Source organism: Salmo salar, chromosome ssa15 (assembly GCF_905237065.1).
Source record: "Salmo salar chromosome ssa15, Ssal_v3.1, whole genome shotgun sequence".
Lineage (NCBI taxonomy): Eukaryota > Metazoa > Chordata > Actinopteri > Salmoniformes > Salmonidae > Salmo > Salmo salar.
In genome coordinates, this window is record NC_059456.1 from 12,472,927 (window position 1) to 12,488,211 (window position 15,285).

Below are 15,285 nucleotides of genomic sequence, written 5' to 3' on the forward strand. Positions count from 1 at the left end.
TACTAATTATATGCATATTCTCGTTTCTGGGCAAGAGTAGTAACCAGTTTAAATCGGGTTCGTTTTTTATCCGGCCGTGCAAATACTGCCCCCTAGCCCGTATAGGTTAACAGCTTCTACCCTCAAGCCATAAGACTGCTGAACAATTAATCAAATGTCCACCCGGACTATTACATTGACCCCCCCTTGTTTTTCCACTGCTGCTGCTCGCTGTTTATTATCTATGCATAGTCACTTTGCAAATTACCTCGACTAACCGGTGCCCCCGCACATTGAATCGGTACCGGTACCCCCTGTATATAGCCTCATTATTCTTATGTAATTTTCTTGTGTCACTTTTTGATTTCATAAAAAATAAATAAATAATACTTTAGTTTATTTAGTAAATATTTTCTTAACTCTATTTCTTGAAGTGCATTGTTGGTTAAGGGCTTGTAAGTAACTATTTCACTGTAAGGTCTACACCTGTTGTATTCGGCGCATGTGACAAATTTGATTTGATTTGAGTCTCATAGCAAAGGTTCTGAATAATTATGTAAATAAGTTATTTATTTCTTATTTGAATTACATTTACAAAAAGGTCTAACCTGTTTTTGCTTTGTCATTATGGGGTATTGTGTGTAGATTGATGAGGAAAACATTTAATTTAATCAATTTTAGAATAAGGCTGTAACTTAACAAAATGTGGAAAAAGTCAAGGGGTCTGAATACTTTCCGTATACTGAATACTTTCAGTTTCATAACTGAAGTCCTACGAACACATGCTTAATACTGTTAGACAGGTAAGAATTGTGGGATTCTGAAACAATGTGCACATTTGTTCTTAGCTCATTAGTTCAGTCTGTAACTTGTCAGAACAATGGGAAGGACAGCTACTGTATATGAGTGTATTTCTATCTGTGTGTCGCCCTCTACAGGCAGTAGAGGATGGTAACCTGGAGGAAATGGAGGAAGAGATCCGTCTGAAGAAGTCGAGGAAGAGGAGGAGACGAGGGGACAAGGACGGAGGGAGGGAGGAGGGAGGAGAGAAGGCAAAGAAGAGGCGTGGACGTCCCCCTGCCGAGAAGCTGTCCCCCAACCCCCCCAAGCTCACCAAACAGATGAACGCCATCATCGACACCGTCATCAACTACAGAGACGGGTAAGAGAACCATAGCAGGACAGAGTGGTGATACCCCCAACCAGTCCTCTAGTACCTGCGTTGCACATGTTTTCTCTAGTCCAGCAGTAGTATCCCTGATTCAATTATTGACAGAGTTGTGATAGTGTTTAGCCAGTATTCCTCTGGTGTTCCTATATCAGTATAATGCTCTGGGGTTCCTATATCAGTATCGTGCTCTGTCCTCTGGGGTCCCTATATCAGTATAATGCTCTGGGGTTCCTATATCAGTATAATGCTCTGGGGTTCCTATATCAGTATCGTCCTCTGTCCTCTGGGGTTCCTATATCAGTATCGTGCTCTGGGGTTCCTATATCAGTATAATGCTCTGTCCTCTGGGGTTCCTATATCAGTATCTGGCTCTGTCCTCTGGGGTTCCTAAATCAGTATCTGGCTCTGTCCTCTGGGGTTCCTATATCAGTATCTGGCTCTGTCCTCTGGGGTTCCTAAATCAGTATCTGGCTCTGTCCTCTGGGGTTCCTATATCAGTATCTGGCTCTGTCCTCTGGGGTTCCTAAATCAGTATCTGGCTCTGGGGTTCCTATATCAGTATCAGGCTCTGGGGTTCCTATATCAGTATCGTGCTCTGGGGTTCCTATATCAGTATCTGGCTCTGGGGTTCCTATATCAGTATCTGGCTCTGGGGTTCCTATATCAGTATCTGGCTCTGGGGTTCCTATATCAGTATAATGCTCTGCCCATTGGGGTTCCTATATCAGTATCTGGCTCTGTCCTCTGGGGTTCCTATATCAGTATCGTGCTTTGGGGTTCCTATATCAGTATCTGGCTTGTCCTCTGGGGTTCCTATATCAGTATCGTGCTCTGGGGTTCCTATATCAGTATCGTGCTCTGGGGTTCCTATATCAGTATCTGGCTCTGGGGTTCCTATATCAGTATCGTGCTCTGGGGTTCCTATATCAGTATCATCCTCTGGGGTTCCTATATCAGTTCTGTGCTCTGGGGTTCCTATATCAGTTCTGTGCTCTGGGGTTCCTATATCAGTATAATGCTCTGTGCTCTGGGGTTCCTATATCAGTATCGTGCTCTGGGGTTCCTAGATCAGTATCTGGCTCTGTTCTCTGGGGTTCCTATATCAGTATAATACTCTGTCCTCTGGGGTTCCTATATCAGTATCGTGCTCTGGGGTTCCTATATCAGTATCTGGCTCTGTCCTCTGGGGTTCCTATATCAGTATCGTGCTCTGGGGTTCCTATATCAGTATCTGGCTCTGTCCTCTGGGGTTCCTATATCAGCATAATGCTCTGGGGTTCCTATATCAGTATCTGGCTCTGTTCTCTGGGGTTCCTATATCAGTATCGTGCTCTGGGGTTCCTATATCAGTATCTGGCTCTGTTCTCTGGGGTTCCTATATCAGTATAATGCTCTGTCCTCTGGGGTTCCTATATCAGTGTCTGGCTCTGTCCTCTGGGGTTCCTATATCAGTATCGTGCTCTGGGGTTCCTATATCAGTATCTGGCTCTGTCCTCTGAGGTTCCTATATCAGTATCATGCTCTGTCCTCTGGGGTTCCTATATCAGTATAATGCTCTGTCCTCTGGGGTTCCTATATCAGTATCGTGCTCTGGGGTTCCTATATCAGTATCTGGCTCTGTCCTCTGAGGTTCCTATATCAGTATCATGCTCTGTCGTCTGGGGTTCCTATATCAGTATAATGCTCTGTCCTCTGGGGTTCCTATATCAGTATCTGGCTCTGTCCTCTGGGGTTCCTATATCAGTATCTGGCTCTGTTCTCTGGGGTTCCTATATCAGTTCTGTGCTCTGTCTGTAGTTGGAATGTTTGACAGGCACATGTTTGGAGCTACACATGGAAACATTCCTCCACTACTCCCCAGTCAGCCTAACCCGCTGAACACCAGGATGATTTAATGGATGAAGTCATCTTTGAGCAACAAAACATCATGCTATTTGGCTTGAAAAACCTTTCTCCTCTCCTCCCGTCCTCATATCTCCTCCCCTCTCCTCTTTTTCTCATATCCCATCTCCTCTCCTCCCTTCTCCGCTTTTCTCCTCTCTTCTCCTCCCCTCTCTTTTCCTCCCCTCCCCTCTCCTTTCTTCTCCTCCCCTCTCCTCCCTTCTCCTCTCCTCCCCTCTCTTCTCCTCTCCTCCCCTCTCCTCTCTTCTCCTCTTCTCCTCTCCTCCCCTCTCCTCTCTTCTCCCCTCCCTCCTCCCCTCTTCTCCTCCCCTCTCTTCTCCTCTCCTCCCTCTCCTCTCCTCTCTTCTCCTCCTCTCCTCCCATCTCTTCTCCTCCTCCCCTCTCCTCCTCTCTCCTCCTCCCCTCTCCTCTCTTCTCCTCCCCTCTCCTCCCATCTTCTTCTCCCATCTCCTCCCCTCTCCTCCCATCTTCTCCTCCCCTCTCTTCTCCTCTCTTCTCCTCCCCTCTCTTCTCCTCCCCTCTCCTCCCATCTTCTCCTCCCCTTTCCTCCCATCTTCTCCTCCCATCTTCTCCCATCTCCTCCGCTATCTTCCTCTCTCTTCTCCTCTCTTCCTCTCATCCTTATTGTCTTTATGATAACCATTATTATTCCAGGAAATCTTGGGCTCCTGTGTGGTGCAGCGGTCTAAGGCACTGCATCTTAGTACTTCAGGAGTCACTACAGGCACCCTGGTTCGAATCCAGGCTGTATCACAACCCGCCATGATTCGGAGTCACATAGGGTGGCGCACAATTGGCTCAGCGTCGTCCAGGTTTGGCCAGTGTAGGCCGTCATTGTAAATAAGCATTTGTTCTTACCCAAGAGAGGTGGGACGTGACTGTCCCACCTACGGGACACACTCCCAACAGCCAGTGAAATAGCAGGGCGGCAAATTCAAAACGACCAAAATCTCATAATTCAAATTTCTCAAACATACGACTATTTTACACAATTTTAAAGATTCACTTATCCTTAATGTAACCACATTGTCCGATTTCAAAAAGGCTTTACAGCGAAAGCAAAACATTAGATTATGTTAGGACACCACCTAAACAAGAAAAGCCACACAGCCATTTTCCTAGCATGGAGTGGTGTCACAAAACCCAGAAATACAGCTAAAATGAATCACTAACCTTTGACGATCTTCATCAGATGACACTCATAGGACATCATGTTACACAATACATGTATGTTTCGTTCGATCAAGTTCATATTTATATCCAAAAACAGCATTTTACATTGGCGCGTGATATTCAGAAAATGTTTGCCTCACAAAACTCCCGGTGAATGTGCACATTAATTTACAGAAATACTCATCATAAACGTTGACAAAATATATAACAATTATTTAAAGAATTATAGGTATACTACTTCTTAATGCAACCGCTGTGTCAGATTTCAAAATAACTACGGAGAAAGCACATTGTTCAATATTCTTAGTACAGAGTTCAGCCATCAATGCAAGCTATACAGTTACTCGCCAAGTTCTGGCATCAACAAAACTCTAAATTAGTGTTATAAATCTTTCCTTACCTTTGCTGATCCTCGGCGGAATGCATTCGCAGGACGTTCATTTGTTCGATAAAGTCCATCATTTATGTCCAAATACCTCCATTTTGTTGGCGCGTCCAGAACACTATTCCAAAGGCACGAGGCGGGGGCGTAAATCAATAGACGAAAAGCTCAAAAGTTCCATTACCGTTTGTAGAAACATGTCAAACGATGTTTACAATCAATCCTTAGGGTGCTTTTAACATAAATAATCGATAATACTCCAACCGGACAATAGCGTATTCATTACAGAAGAAAAATACAAAATGCTAGCCATGCGTGAATGCGCATGAAGTAACTACATGACCTCAGACAGTCCACTGCTTGAACTGGCTGTTATTCCCTCAAAATTCACCATAGAAGCCTCAAACAACTTTCTATAGACTGTTGACATCTAGTGGAAGCATTAGGAAGTGCAAAATGACCCCTAAGTCACTGTACTTTGGAAAGGGAATTAATTTTAAAAAACTACAGCCTCAGATTTTCAACTTCCTGGTTGGATTTTTCTCAGGTTTTTGCCTGCCATATGAGTTCTGTTATACTCACAGACATCATTCAAACAGTTTTAGAAACTTCAGAGTGTTTTCTATCCAAATATACTAATAATATGCATATTCTAGTTTCTGGGCCCGAGTAGTAGGCAGTTTAATTTGGGTACGTTTTTCATCCGGCCGTGAAAATACTGACCCCCTACTCAAGAGAGGTTAACTGACTTGCCTAGTTAACCTTTCTGGCGCAGGCATCCGGTGAAATGGCAGAGTGCCAAATTCAAAATACAGAAATAGCAATAATAAACATTCATAAAAATACAAGTGTTATACATCGGCTTAACCTGTTATGGCTAGGGGGCAGTATTTTCACAGCCGGATAAAAAACGTACCCGATTTAATCTGATTATTACTCCTGCCCAGAAACTAGAATATGCATATAATTATTAGCTTTGGATAGAAAACACTCCAAAGTTTCTAAAACTGTTTGAATGGTGTCTGTGAGTATAACAGAACTCATTTGGCAGGCCAAAACCTGAGAAGATTCCATGCAGGAAGTGGCCTGTCTGACAATTTCTTGCCCTTCTTGATTATCTCTATCCATTACAGAGGATCTCTGCTGTTACGTGACACTTCCTACGGCTCCCATGGGCTCTCAGAAGGCGGCAAAAAGCTGAATCGTGGCTTTGCAGGCTCTGGTTGAAAAAAAGTAGCGCGTTTGGGTAGTGGCTGGTTACAGTACTGTGAGACTCAGGCGCGTGCCCGCGTCGACCCCATGCTATGTTTTCTTTCGTCTGTTTACCTAAACGCAGATTCCCGGTCGGAATATTATCGCTTTTTACGAGAAAAATGGCATAAAAATTGATTTTAAACAGCGGTTGACATGCTTCGAAGTACGGTAATGGAATATTTAGAAATCTTTTGTCACGAATTGCGCCATGCTCGTGACCCTTATTTACACTTGGGATAGTGTCTTGAACGCACGAACAAAACGCCGCTATTTGGATATAACGATGGATTATTTTGGACCAAACCAACATTTGTTATTGAAGTAGCAGTCCTGGGAGTGCATTCTGACGAAGACAACAAAGGTAATCAAACTTTTGTAATAGTAAATCGGAGTTTGGTCAGGGCTAAACTTGGTCGGTGTCTAAATGGCTAGCCGTGATGGCTGGGCTATCTACTGAGAATATTGCTAAATGTGCTTTCACCGAAAAGCTATTTTAAAATCGGACATATCGAGTGCATAGAGGAGTTCTGTATCTATAATTCTTAAAATAATTATGTTTTTTGTGAACGTTTATCGTGAGTAATTTAGTAAATTCACCGGATGTTTGCGGGGGGTATGCTAGTTCTGAACGTCACATGCTAATGTAAAAAAGCTGTTTTTTGATATAAATATGAACTTGATTGAACAAAACATGCATGCATTGTATAACATAATGTCCTAGGGTTAGTGCTGCATTTAGCTGTGGTTTTGTTTTTTTGTGACATTATATGCTAGCTTGAAAAATGATTGTCTGATTATTTCTGGCTGGGTACTCTGCTGACATAATCTAATGTTTTGCTTTCGCTGTAAAGCCTTTTTGAAATCGGACAGTGTGGTTAGATTAACGAGAGTCTTGTCTTTAAAATGCTGTAAAATAGTCATATGTTTGGTCACGCACGCAACCAGCACTGCATGATTCTAGAGTCCACTGACAGAAATGTCTCATTCTTCTTCATTTTTCAGAAAACAAGCCTGAATCAATGTCTAAAGACTGTTGACATCTAGTGGAAGCCATAGGAACTGCAATCTGGGTCCTAACCCATTAGATACTCCATTGGCATTCAATGGAAAACTACCCACATCAAAAACATCCCACTTCCTGGATGGATTTTCCTCAGGTTTTCATCTGCCATATCAGTTCTGTTATACTCACAGACATTATTTTAACAGTTTTGGAAACTTTAGAGTGTTTTCTATCCAAATCCTGCCCCCAAGCCATAAGAAGTTAAATGAAGGTTAAACTCTCTAGCTGTTTTCTACTAGACATGAACTATCTACCTGTTTTCTATTAGACAGGAACTATCTACCTGTTTTCTACTAGACAGGATCGCTCTGTTTTCTATTAGACATGAACTATCTACCTGTTTTCTATTAGACAGGAACTATCTACCTGTTTTCTATTAGACAGGATCTCTCTGTTTTCTATTAGACATGAACTATCTACCTGTTTTCTATTAGACAGGAACTATCTACCTGTTTTCTATTAGACAGGATCTCTCTAGCTGTTTTCAAGTAGACAGAAACTATCTACCTGTTTTCTATTAGACAGAAACTATCTACCTGTTTTCTATTAGACAGGAACTATCTACCTGTTTTCTATTAGACAGGAACTATCTACCTGTTTTCTACTAGACAGGAACTCTCTACCTGTTTTCTACAAGACAGGAACTCTCTACCTGTTTTCTACTAGACAGGACGTCTAGCTGTTTTAGACAGGAACTTTCTACCTGTTTTCTATTAGACAGGAACTCTGGTGTTTTCTATTAGACAGGAACTCTGGTGTTTTCTACTAAACAGGAACTCTCTAGCTGCTTTCTATTAGACAGGAACTCTCTACCTGTTTTCTACTAGACAGGAAGTCTAGCTGTTTTAGACAGGAACTTTCTACCTGTTTTCTATTAGACAGGAACTCTTGTGTTTTCTACCAAACGGGAACTCTCTAGCTGCTTTCTACTAGACAGGAAATATCTACCTGTTTTCTATTAGACAGGAACACTCTGGTGTTTTCTACTAGACAGGAACTATCTAGCTGTTTTCTACTAGACAGGAACTCTCTACCTGTTTTCTATTAGACAGGAATTATCTACCTGTTTTCTATTAGACAGGAACACTCTGGTGTTTTCTAAGCCTCAATGTCAGGAGTTATTATGGAACAGCACTAAGCTTCAATGTCAGTAATTATGATACAACACTGAGCTCTGTGACTAATAACTGGGCACAGTTAGATGTTTAAGACTCGTGGTTCTGACGTGGGGTGAGAGAGAAGTCATTGTGTGACTTTGATGGACAGAGGTGTTGGTGAGCAGCCAATAGTTCTGGATGATTTGGTCTGATATTAAAACTTTAAACTGAGTGTGCAAAGCTGTCATCAAGGCAAAGGGTGGCTACTTTGAAGAATCAAAAATGTAGTTACTACATGATTCCATATGTGTTATTTCGTAGTTTTGATGTCTTCACTATTATTCTACAATGTAGAACGTTTGACTGGTACTGTATATGTGTATAAAAACTCAGCAGCGTTGTAGTTCTTGACACAAACCAGTGTGCCTGGCACCTACTACCATACCTCGTATATTAAAGTCTGTTTGTTAACAGGTCTAATAGACAGCTGTCAGAGGTGTTTGTCCAGCTGCCGTCCAGGAAAGAGCTGCCAGAGTACTACGAGCTGATCAGGAAACCTGTTGACTTCAAGAAAATCAAGGTACCTAACAACAGATAATACATATTAAACCTACCACCTGATATAGTAGTAAGGACAGACAGGAACCTACCACCTGATATAGTAGTAAGGACAGACAGGAACCTACCACCTGATATAGTAGTAAGGACAGACAGAGGAACCTACCACCTGATATAGTAGTAAGGACAAACAGAGGAACCTACCACCTGATATAGTAGTAAGGACAGACAGAGAAACCTACCACCTGATATAGTAGTAAGGACAGACAGAGGAACCTACCACCTGATATAGTAGTAAGGACAGACAGAGGAACCTACCACCTGATATAGTAGTAAGGACAGACAGAGGAACCTACCACCTGATATAGTAGTAAGGACAGACAGAGGAACCTACCACCTGATATAGTAGTAAGGACAGACAGAGGAACCTACCACCTGATATAGTAGTAAGGACAGACAGGAACCTACCACCTGATATAGTCGTAAGGACAGACAGGAACCTACCACCTGATATAGTAGTAAGGACAGACAGATGAACCTACCAAAGTGTGTGTGTGTGTGTGTGTGTGTGTGTGTGTGTGTGTGTGTGTGTGTGTGTGTGTGTGTGTGTGTGTGTGTGTGTGTGTGTGTGTGTGTGTGTGTGTGTGTGTGTGTGTGTGTGTGTGTTTCTCTTTCCAGGAGCGCGTGCGGAGCCACAAGTTCAGGAGTGTGTCTGACCTGGAGAAGGATGTGATGCTGCTCTGTCACAACGCTCAGACCTTTAACCTGGAGGGGTCACAGGTCAGTCACCTCTGACCTCTAACCCTGAACAATATTCCTCAGCCTGTCTATGTGTTGTATATCTATGATGTTGCGTCTGTCTATGTGCTGTAGCTCTATAACATGGTTTGGTTTGTCTATGTGTTGTATATCTATGATAGGTATGTTTATGTGTTGTATATCTACGATAGGTATTTCCATGTTTTGTATATCTATGATAGGTCTGTCTATGTGTTGTAGATCTATGATGTGCTGCCATTCTAGGTGTTGTAGATACAGTATATGATGTTATGTCTGTCACTGGCTGCTTTCACACAGGCAGACAAATTGTGATCTTATTTTCAACAATCGGTCTTTTGACCAATCACATCAGATCTTTTCAAATCTTTGTCAGAGCTGATCTGAATGTTCAAAAGATCCGTTATTGAAAAAAATATCAGAATTGGGCTGCTTGTCTGAACGCAGCCTATGTGTTGTAGATCTATGATGTTGGTATTTTCTATGTGTTGTAGGTCTACAATGTTACCTCTGTCTATGTGTTGTAAATCTATGATCTTATGCCTGTCTATGTGTTGTAGAGCTGTGATGGTCTGTATGTCTATGTGCTGTGTATCTATAATGTTACATCTGTCTATGTGTTGTAGATCTTTGATGTTGTCTGTCTGTTGTATATCTATCATGTTTTGTCTATGTGTTGTGTATCTATGACATGGTGTCTATGTGTTGTAGATCTATGACATTGTGCCTGTCTATGTAATGTAGATCAAATGAAATCAAACTTTATTTGTCACATGCGCCGAATACAACAAGTGTAGACCTTACCGTGAAATGCAGTCTTATGGCTTGGGGGTAGAAGCTGTTAAGGAGCCTTTTGGTCCTTGACATGGCGCTCCGGTACAGCTTGCCGTGTGGTAGCAGAGAAAACAGTCTATGACTTGGGTGACTGGAGTCTCTGACAATTTTATGGGCCTTCCTCTGACACCGCCTATTATATAGGTCCTGGATGGCAGGACGCTTGGCCCCAGGGCTGTACTGGGACGTTCGCACTACCCTATGTAGCGCCTTACGGTCAGATGCCGAGTAGTTGCCATACCATGGTGATGCAACCGGTCAGGATGCTCTCAATTGTGCAGCTGTAGAACTTTTTGAGAATCTGGGGACCCATGACAACTTTTTTCAGTCTCCTGAGGGGGAAATGGTTTTGTCGTCACGATTGTCTTGGTGTGTTTGGACCATGATAGTTTGTTGGTGATGTGGACACCAAGGAACTTGAAACTCTCAACCCGCTCCACTACAGCCCCGTCGCTGTTTATGGGGGCCTGTTCGGCCCGCCTTTGCCTGTAGTCCACGATCAGCTCCTTTGTCTTGCTCAAATTGAGGGAGAGGTTGTTGTCCTGGCACCACACTGCCAGTTCTCTGACCTCCTCCCTGTTGGCTGTCTCATCGTTGTCGGTGATCAGGCCTACCACTGTTGTGTCGTCAGCAAACTTAATGATGGTGTTGGAGTCATGCCTGGCCATGCAGTCATGAGTGAACAGGGAGTACAGGATGGGACTAAGTATACACCCCTGAGGGGCCCCCGTGTTGAGGATCAGTGTGGTAGACGTGTTGTTGCCTACCCTTACCACCTGGGGGCGGCCCGTCAGGAAGTCCAGGATCCAGTTGCAGAGGGAGGCGTTTAGTCCCAGGGTCCTTAGCTTAGTGATGAGCTTCGTGGCCACTATGGTGTTGAACGCTGAGCTGTAGTCAATGAACAGCATTCGCACATACAGTTGAAGTCGGGAGTTTACATACACTTAGGTTGGAGTCATTAAAACTCGTTTATCAACCACTCCACAAATTTCTTCTTAACAAGCTAGTTTTCTAAGTTTATTAGGACATCATGACGCAAGTAATATTTCCAACAATTGTTTGCAGACAGATTATTTCACTTATAATTCTCTGTATCACAATTCCAGTGGGTCAGACGTTTACATACACTAAGTTGACTGTGCCTTTAAACAGCTTGGAAAATTCCAGAAAATTATGTCATGGCTTTAGAAGCTTCTGATGGGCTAATTGACATCATTTGAGTCAATTGGAAGTGTACCTGTTGATGTATTTCAAGGCCTACCTTCAAACTCAGTGCCTCTTTGCTTGACATCATGGGAAAATCAAAAGAAATCAGCCAAGACCTCAGGAAAAAAATTGTAGACCTCCACAAGTCTGTTTCATCCTTGGGAGCAATTTCCAAATGCCTGAAGGTACCACGTTCATCTGCACAAACAATAGTACGCAAGTATAAACATCATTGGACCACGCAGCCGTCATACCACTCAGGAAGGAGGTGCGTTCTGTCTCCTAGAAATGAACGTACTTTGGTGTGAAAAGTGGAAATCAATCCCAGAATAACAGCAAAGGACCTCGTGAAGGTGCTGGAGGAAACAGGTACAAAAGTATCTGTATCCACAGTAAAACGAGTCCTATATCGACATAAATTGAAAGGCCGCTCAGCAAGGAAGAAGCCTCTGCTCCAAAACCGCCATAAAAAGCCAGGCTACAGTTTGCAACTGCACATGGGGACAAAGATCATACTTTTTGGAGAAATGTCCTGTGGTTGGATGAAACAAAAATAGAACTGTTTGACAATAATGACCATCGTTTTGTTTGTAGGAAAAAGTGGGAAGCTTGCAAGCCGAAGAACACCATCCCAACCGTGAAGCATGGGGATGTCAGCATCATGTTGTGGGGGTGCTTTGCTGCAGGAGGGACTGGTGCACTTCACAAAACAAATGGCATCATGAGGGAGGAAAATTATGTAGATATATTGAAGCAACATCTCAAGACATCAGTTAGAAGGTTTTTTTAGCTTGGTCGCAAATGGGTCTTCCAAATGGGACAATGACCCCAAGCATACTTCCAAAGTTGTGGCAAAATGGCTTAAGGACAACAAAGTCAAGGTATTGGTGTGGCCATCACAAAGCCCTGACCTCAATCCCATAGACAATTTGTGGGCAGAACTGAAAAAGCGTGTGTGAGCAAGGAGGCATACAAACCTGACTCAGGGTTATTGTGGGAAGCTTGTGGAAGGCTTCCTGAAACATTTGACCCAAGTTCAACAATTTAAAGGCAATGCTACCAAATACGAATTGAGTGTATGTAAACTTCTGACCCACTGGGATTGTGATGAAAGAAATAAAAGCTGAAATAAATCATTCTCTACTATTATTCTGACATTTCACATTCTTACAATAAAGTGGTGATCCTAAGTGACCTAAGACAGGGAATTTTTACTAGGATTAAATGTCAGGAATTGTGAAAAGCTGAGTTTAATTGTATTTGGCTAAGGTGTATGTAAACTTCTGACTTCAACTGTACGTGTTCCTTTTGTCCAGGTGTGAAAGGGCAGTGTGGAGAGTAGTAGAGATTGCATCATCTGAGGATCTGTTGGGGCGGTATGCAAATTGGAGTGGGTCTAGGGTATCCGGGAGAATGCTGTTGATGTGAGCCATGACCAGTCTTTCAATACACTTCATGGCTACCGACGTGAGTGCTACGGGGCGGTAATCATTTAGGCAGGTTACCTTTGCTTCCTAGGGCAAAGGGACTATGGTGGTCTGCTTGAAACATGTAGGTATTACAGACTCAGTCAGGGAGAGGTTGAAAATGTCAGTGAAGACACTTGCCAGTTGGTCAGCGCATGCTTTGAGTACACACCTCCTGGTAATCCATCTGGTCCCGCAGCTTTGTGAATTTTGACCTGTTTAGAAGTCTTGCTCAAATCGGCTACCGAGAGCGTTATCACACAGTCATCCAGAACAGCTGGTACTCTCGTGCATGCTTCAGTGTTGCTTGCTTCGAAGCGTGCATAAAAGGCATTTAGCTCATCTGGTAGGCTCGCGTCACTGGGCAGCTTGCGTCTGGGTTTCCGTAATAGTATCTATGATGTTCTGCCTGTCTATGTGTCGTAGATCTATTGTCTGTTTTAAGTGAGAATAGGTATTGGTCTGAAGCCGAATTAAGAAAGGAAATTCATATGAGCACCATAATGCCTACTTCACCCATGCACTACCAAGGCTTTCCAGAACACAGCTTTGACCTACTACTAGGGATGCACGATATATCGGTGAACATATCGGTATCGGCCCGATGTCTAGTTTAACGGCAATGTTAAAAACCTATGTCAAAGCTGCCTTGCGTACCTATATAACGTAGGTACATGACGTAATTACGCCATGTAAAATTTTGCGCTACACGTGCAACACAGCATTCCTAACCTTGCCCACAATGTCTGCTGTGTGGATCGAGCATTCAACAAGTCGAGCAGACATTTGAAAGAGTAAGAAAATGTAAGCGAGACAACTCAAAAGGTGAAATCCATTAAAGCCAAGATAATGGAATTCATTGCCTTTGACAATCAACCGTTCTCTGTCGTGGATGATGTTGGCTTTCGCCGACTGGTCGATCACCAGTACACACTACCACCCTCGCTATTTTTCAGATGTTTCCCTACCGGAGTTACACAGTAATAGCGTCACTGCTATTAGCTTCACGACATACATACTATGGAACGCCATTCGGGTCTTTGCGTGTCAAAAAAGATACAGTAGCACTGTCAAAGCTGTACAAAAAATTCTGCAAACAAGCAAACACCGGCCACGAACGATGTGTTTACAATATGGCATTGGTAATAAAGCATCATTTGTTCGACCGCAACTTCTGGGGTAGCTAGCTTTAGCTTCGTACCTAGCTAGCACCAATACAACCAGCCTGAAAACAATGACCAGTAGAAACTGCAGTCATTTTCATTATTCTTAGCAATGATTTAGGAATCCTTGAGTAAGTATTAGCTAGGTTGCCACTTGTTGTTCGACTATTGAAATTGAACTTCAGTTCATGAAAATAAATAGCTAGCCAGCTACTTAACCCTGTTGCCCAAAGTTAACGTTATAAGCAGCCAGCTAGCTTCATCTGGCTAGTGAGGCTCGGCCGGACCGGGTTATGTGTTGTGAAGCTAGCAGCAATAAGGATCAGGCACAATAGTGGAATTTGCGGTTTGCCTTCAAAATAAAAGTATGTCATTGACAGTGATGCAAATGAATACAAATAGTAGAATTATGCCATACTTTTATTTTGAAGGATAACAGCAAAGTCCACTATTGTCGCTAATCCTTATTGTGGCTAGCTTCATATATATGTGTCCGACCACCATTAATCACATAAGAACTTCTATCCCATCATAAGAGGGTTTTTAGAACTCTGATATTTGGATGAAAAGATGTTAGCATTGTCAGAAATGCTACAAAAAGGTAGGACATCGTTGGTTCTTAATGGACGGCAATGTGCACGTGAGAGCAATAAATTGTGAATTTTATAAAAACTGTTGCACCTACAAGCGTATTCAGTCCAAAGGAATCTAAATGTAATGGTCACATTATGGACGCTGTAGTCTCGTTTTAATATGAAGTCTAGAATTTGAGCAAGGTTTGGACAAAACATTGTCTGACGACCCTAATGCTAACAACACTGTCAACAATCCGGTATGTGGTTCTTGGTAACGGCCGGACAGATCATGACGACAGGCAGGGAGTGTGTTGTGTACCTCCAATCAAGTTGATTTGCGAAAACTTTCATCGACATTGGTGTCATGTTGGCTTAGATATGATGATAGGGAGATTTTAATTTAACGTTGAGCTTCAACCAATCCCATACTATAATGTCTATGACACGGTGTCTGTCTGTGTTGTAGACCTATGATGTTATGTCTATGTGCTGTAGATCTATAACGTGGTGTGGTGTCTCTGTGTTGAAGACCTATGATGTTATGTCTATGTGTTGTAGATCTATAACGTGGTGTGGTGTCTCTGTGTTGTAGACCTATGATGTTATGTCTATGTGTTGTAGATCTATAACATGGTGTGGTGTCTCTGTGTTGTAGACCTATGATGTTATGTCTATGTGTTGTAGA

The 15,285-nt window shown here is 42.7% G+C and overlaps 1 protein-coding gene across 4 annotated transcripts in view; it reads left to right on the forward strand.

The window, feature by feature from the left end:
• Nucleotides 1-15,285, forward strand: part of smarca2 (SWI/SNF related BAF chromatin remodeling complex subunit ATPase 2) — a 150,417-nt gene that overhangs the window by 116,915 nt on the left and 18,217 nt on the right. For all 4 annotated transcript variants that reach the window (XM_045695465.1, XM_045695464.1, XM_045695466.1 and 1 more), the window contains 3 exons: nt 918-1,141; nt 8,496-8,601; nt 9,258-9,359. In XM_045695465.1, the coding sequence (XP_045551421.1) occupies nt 918-1,141; nt 8,496-8,601; nt 9,258-9,359 (432 nt within the window). The remainder of the gene's footprint in view (nt 1-917; nt 1,142-8,495; nt 8,602-9,257; nt 9,360-15,285) is intronic.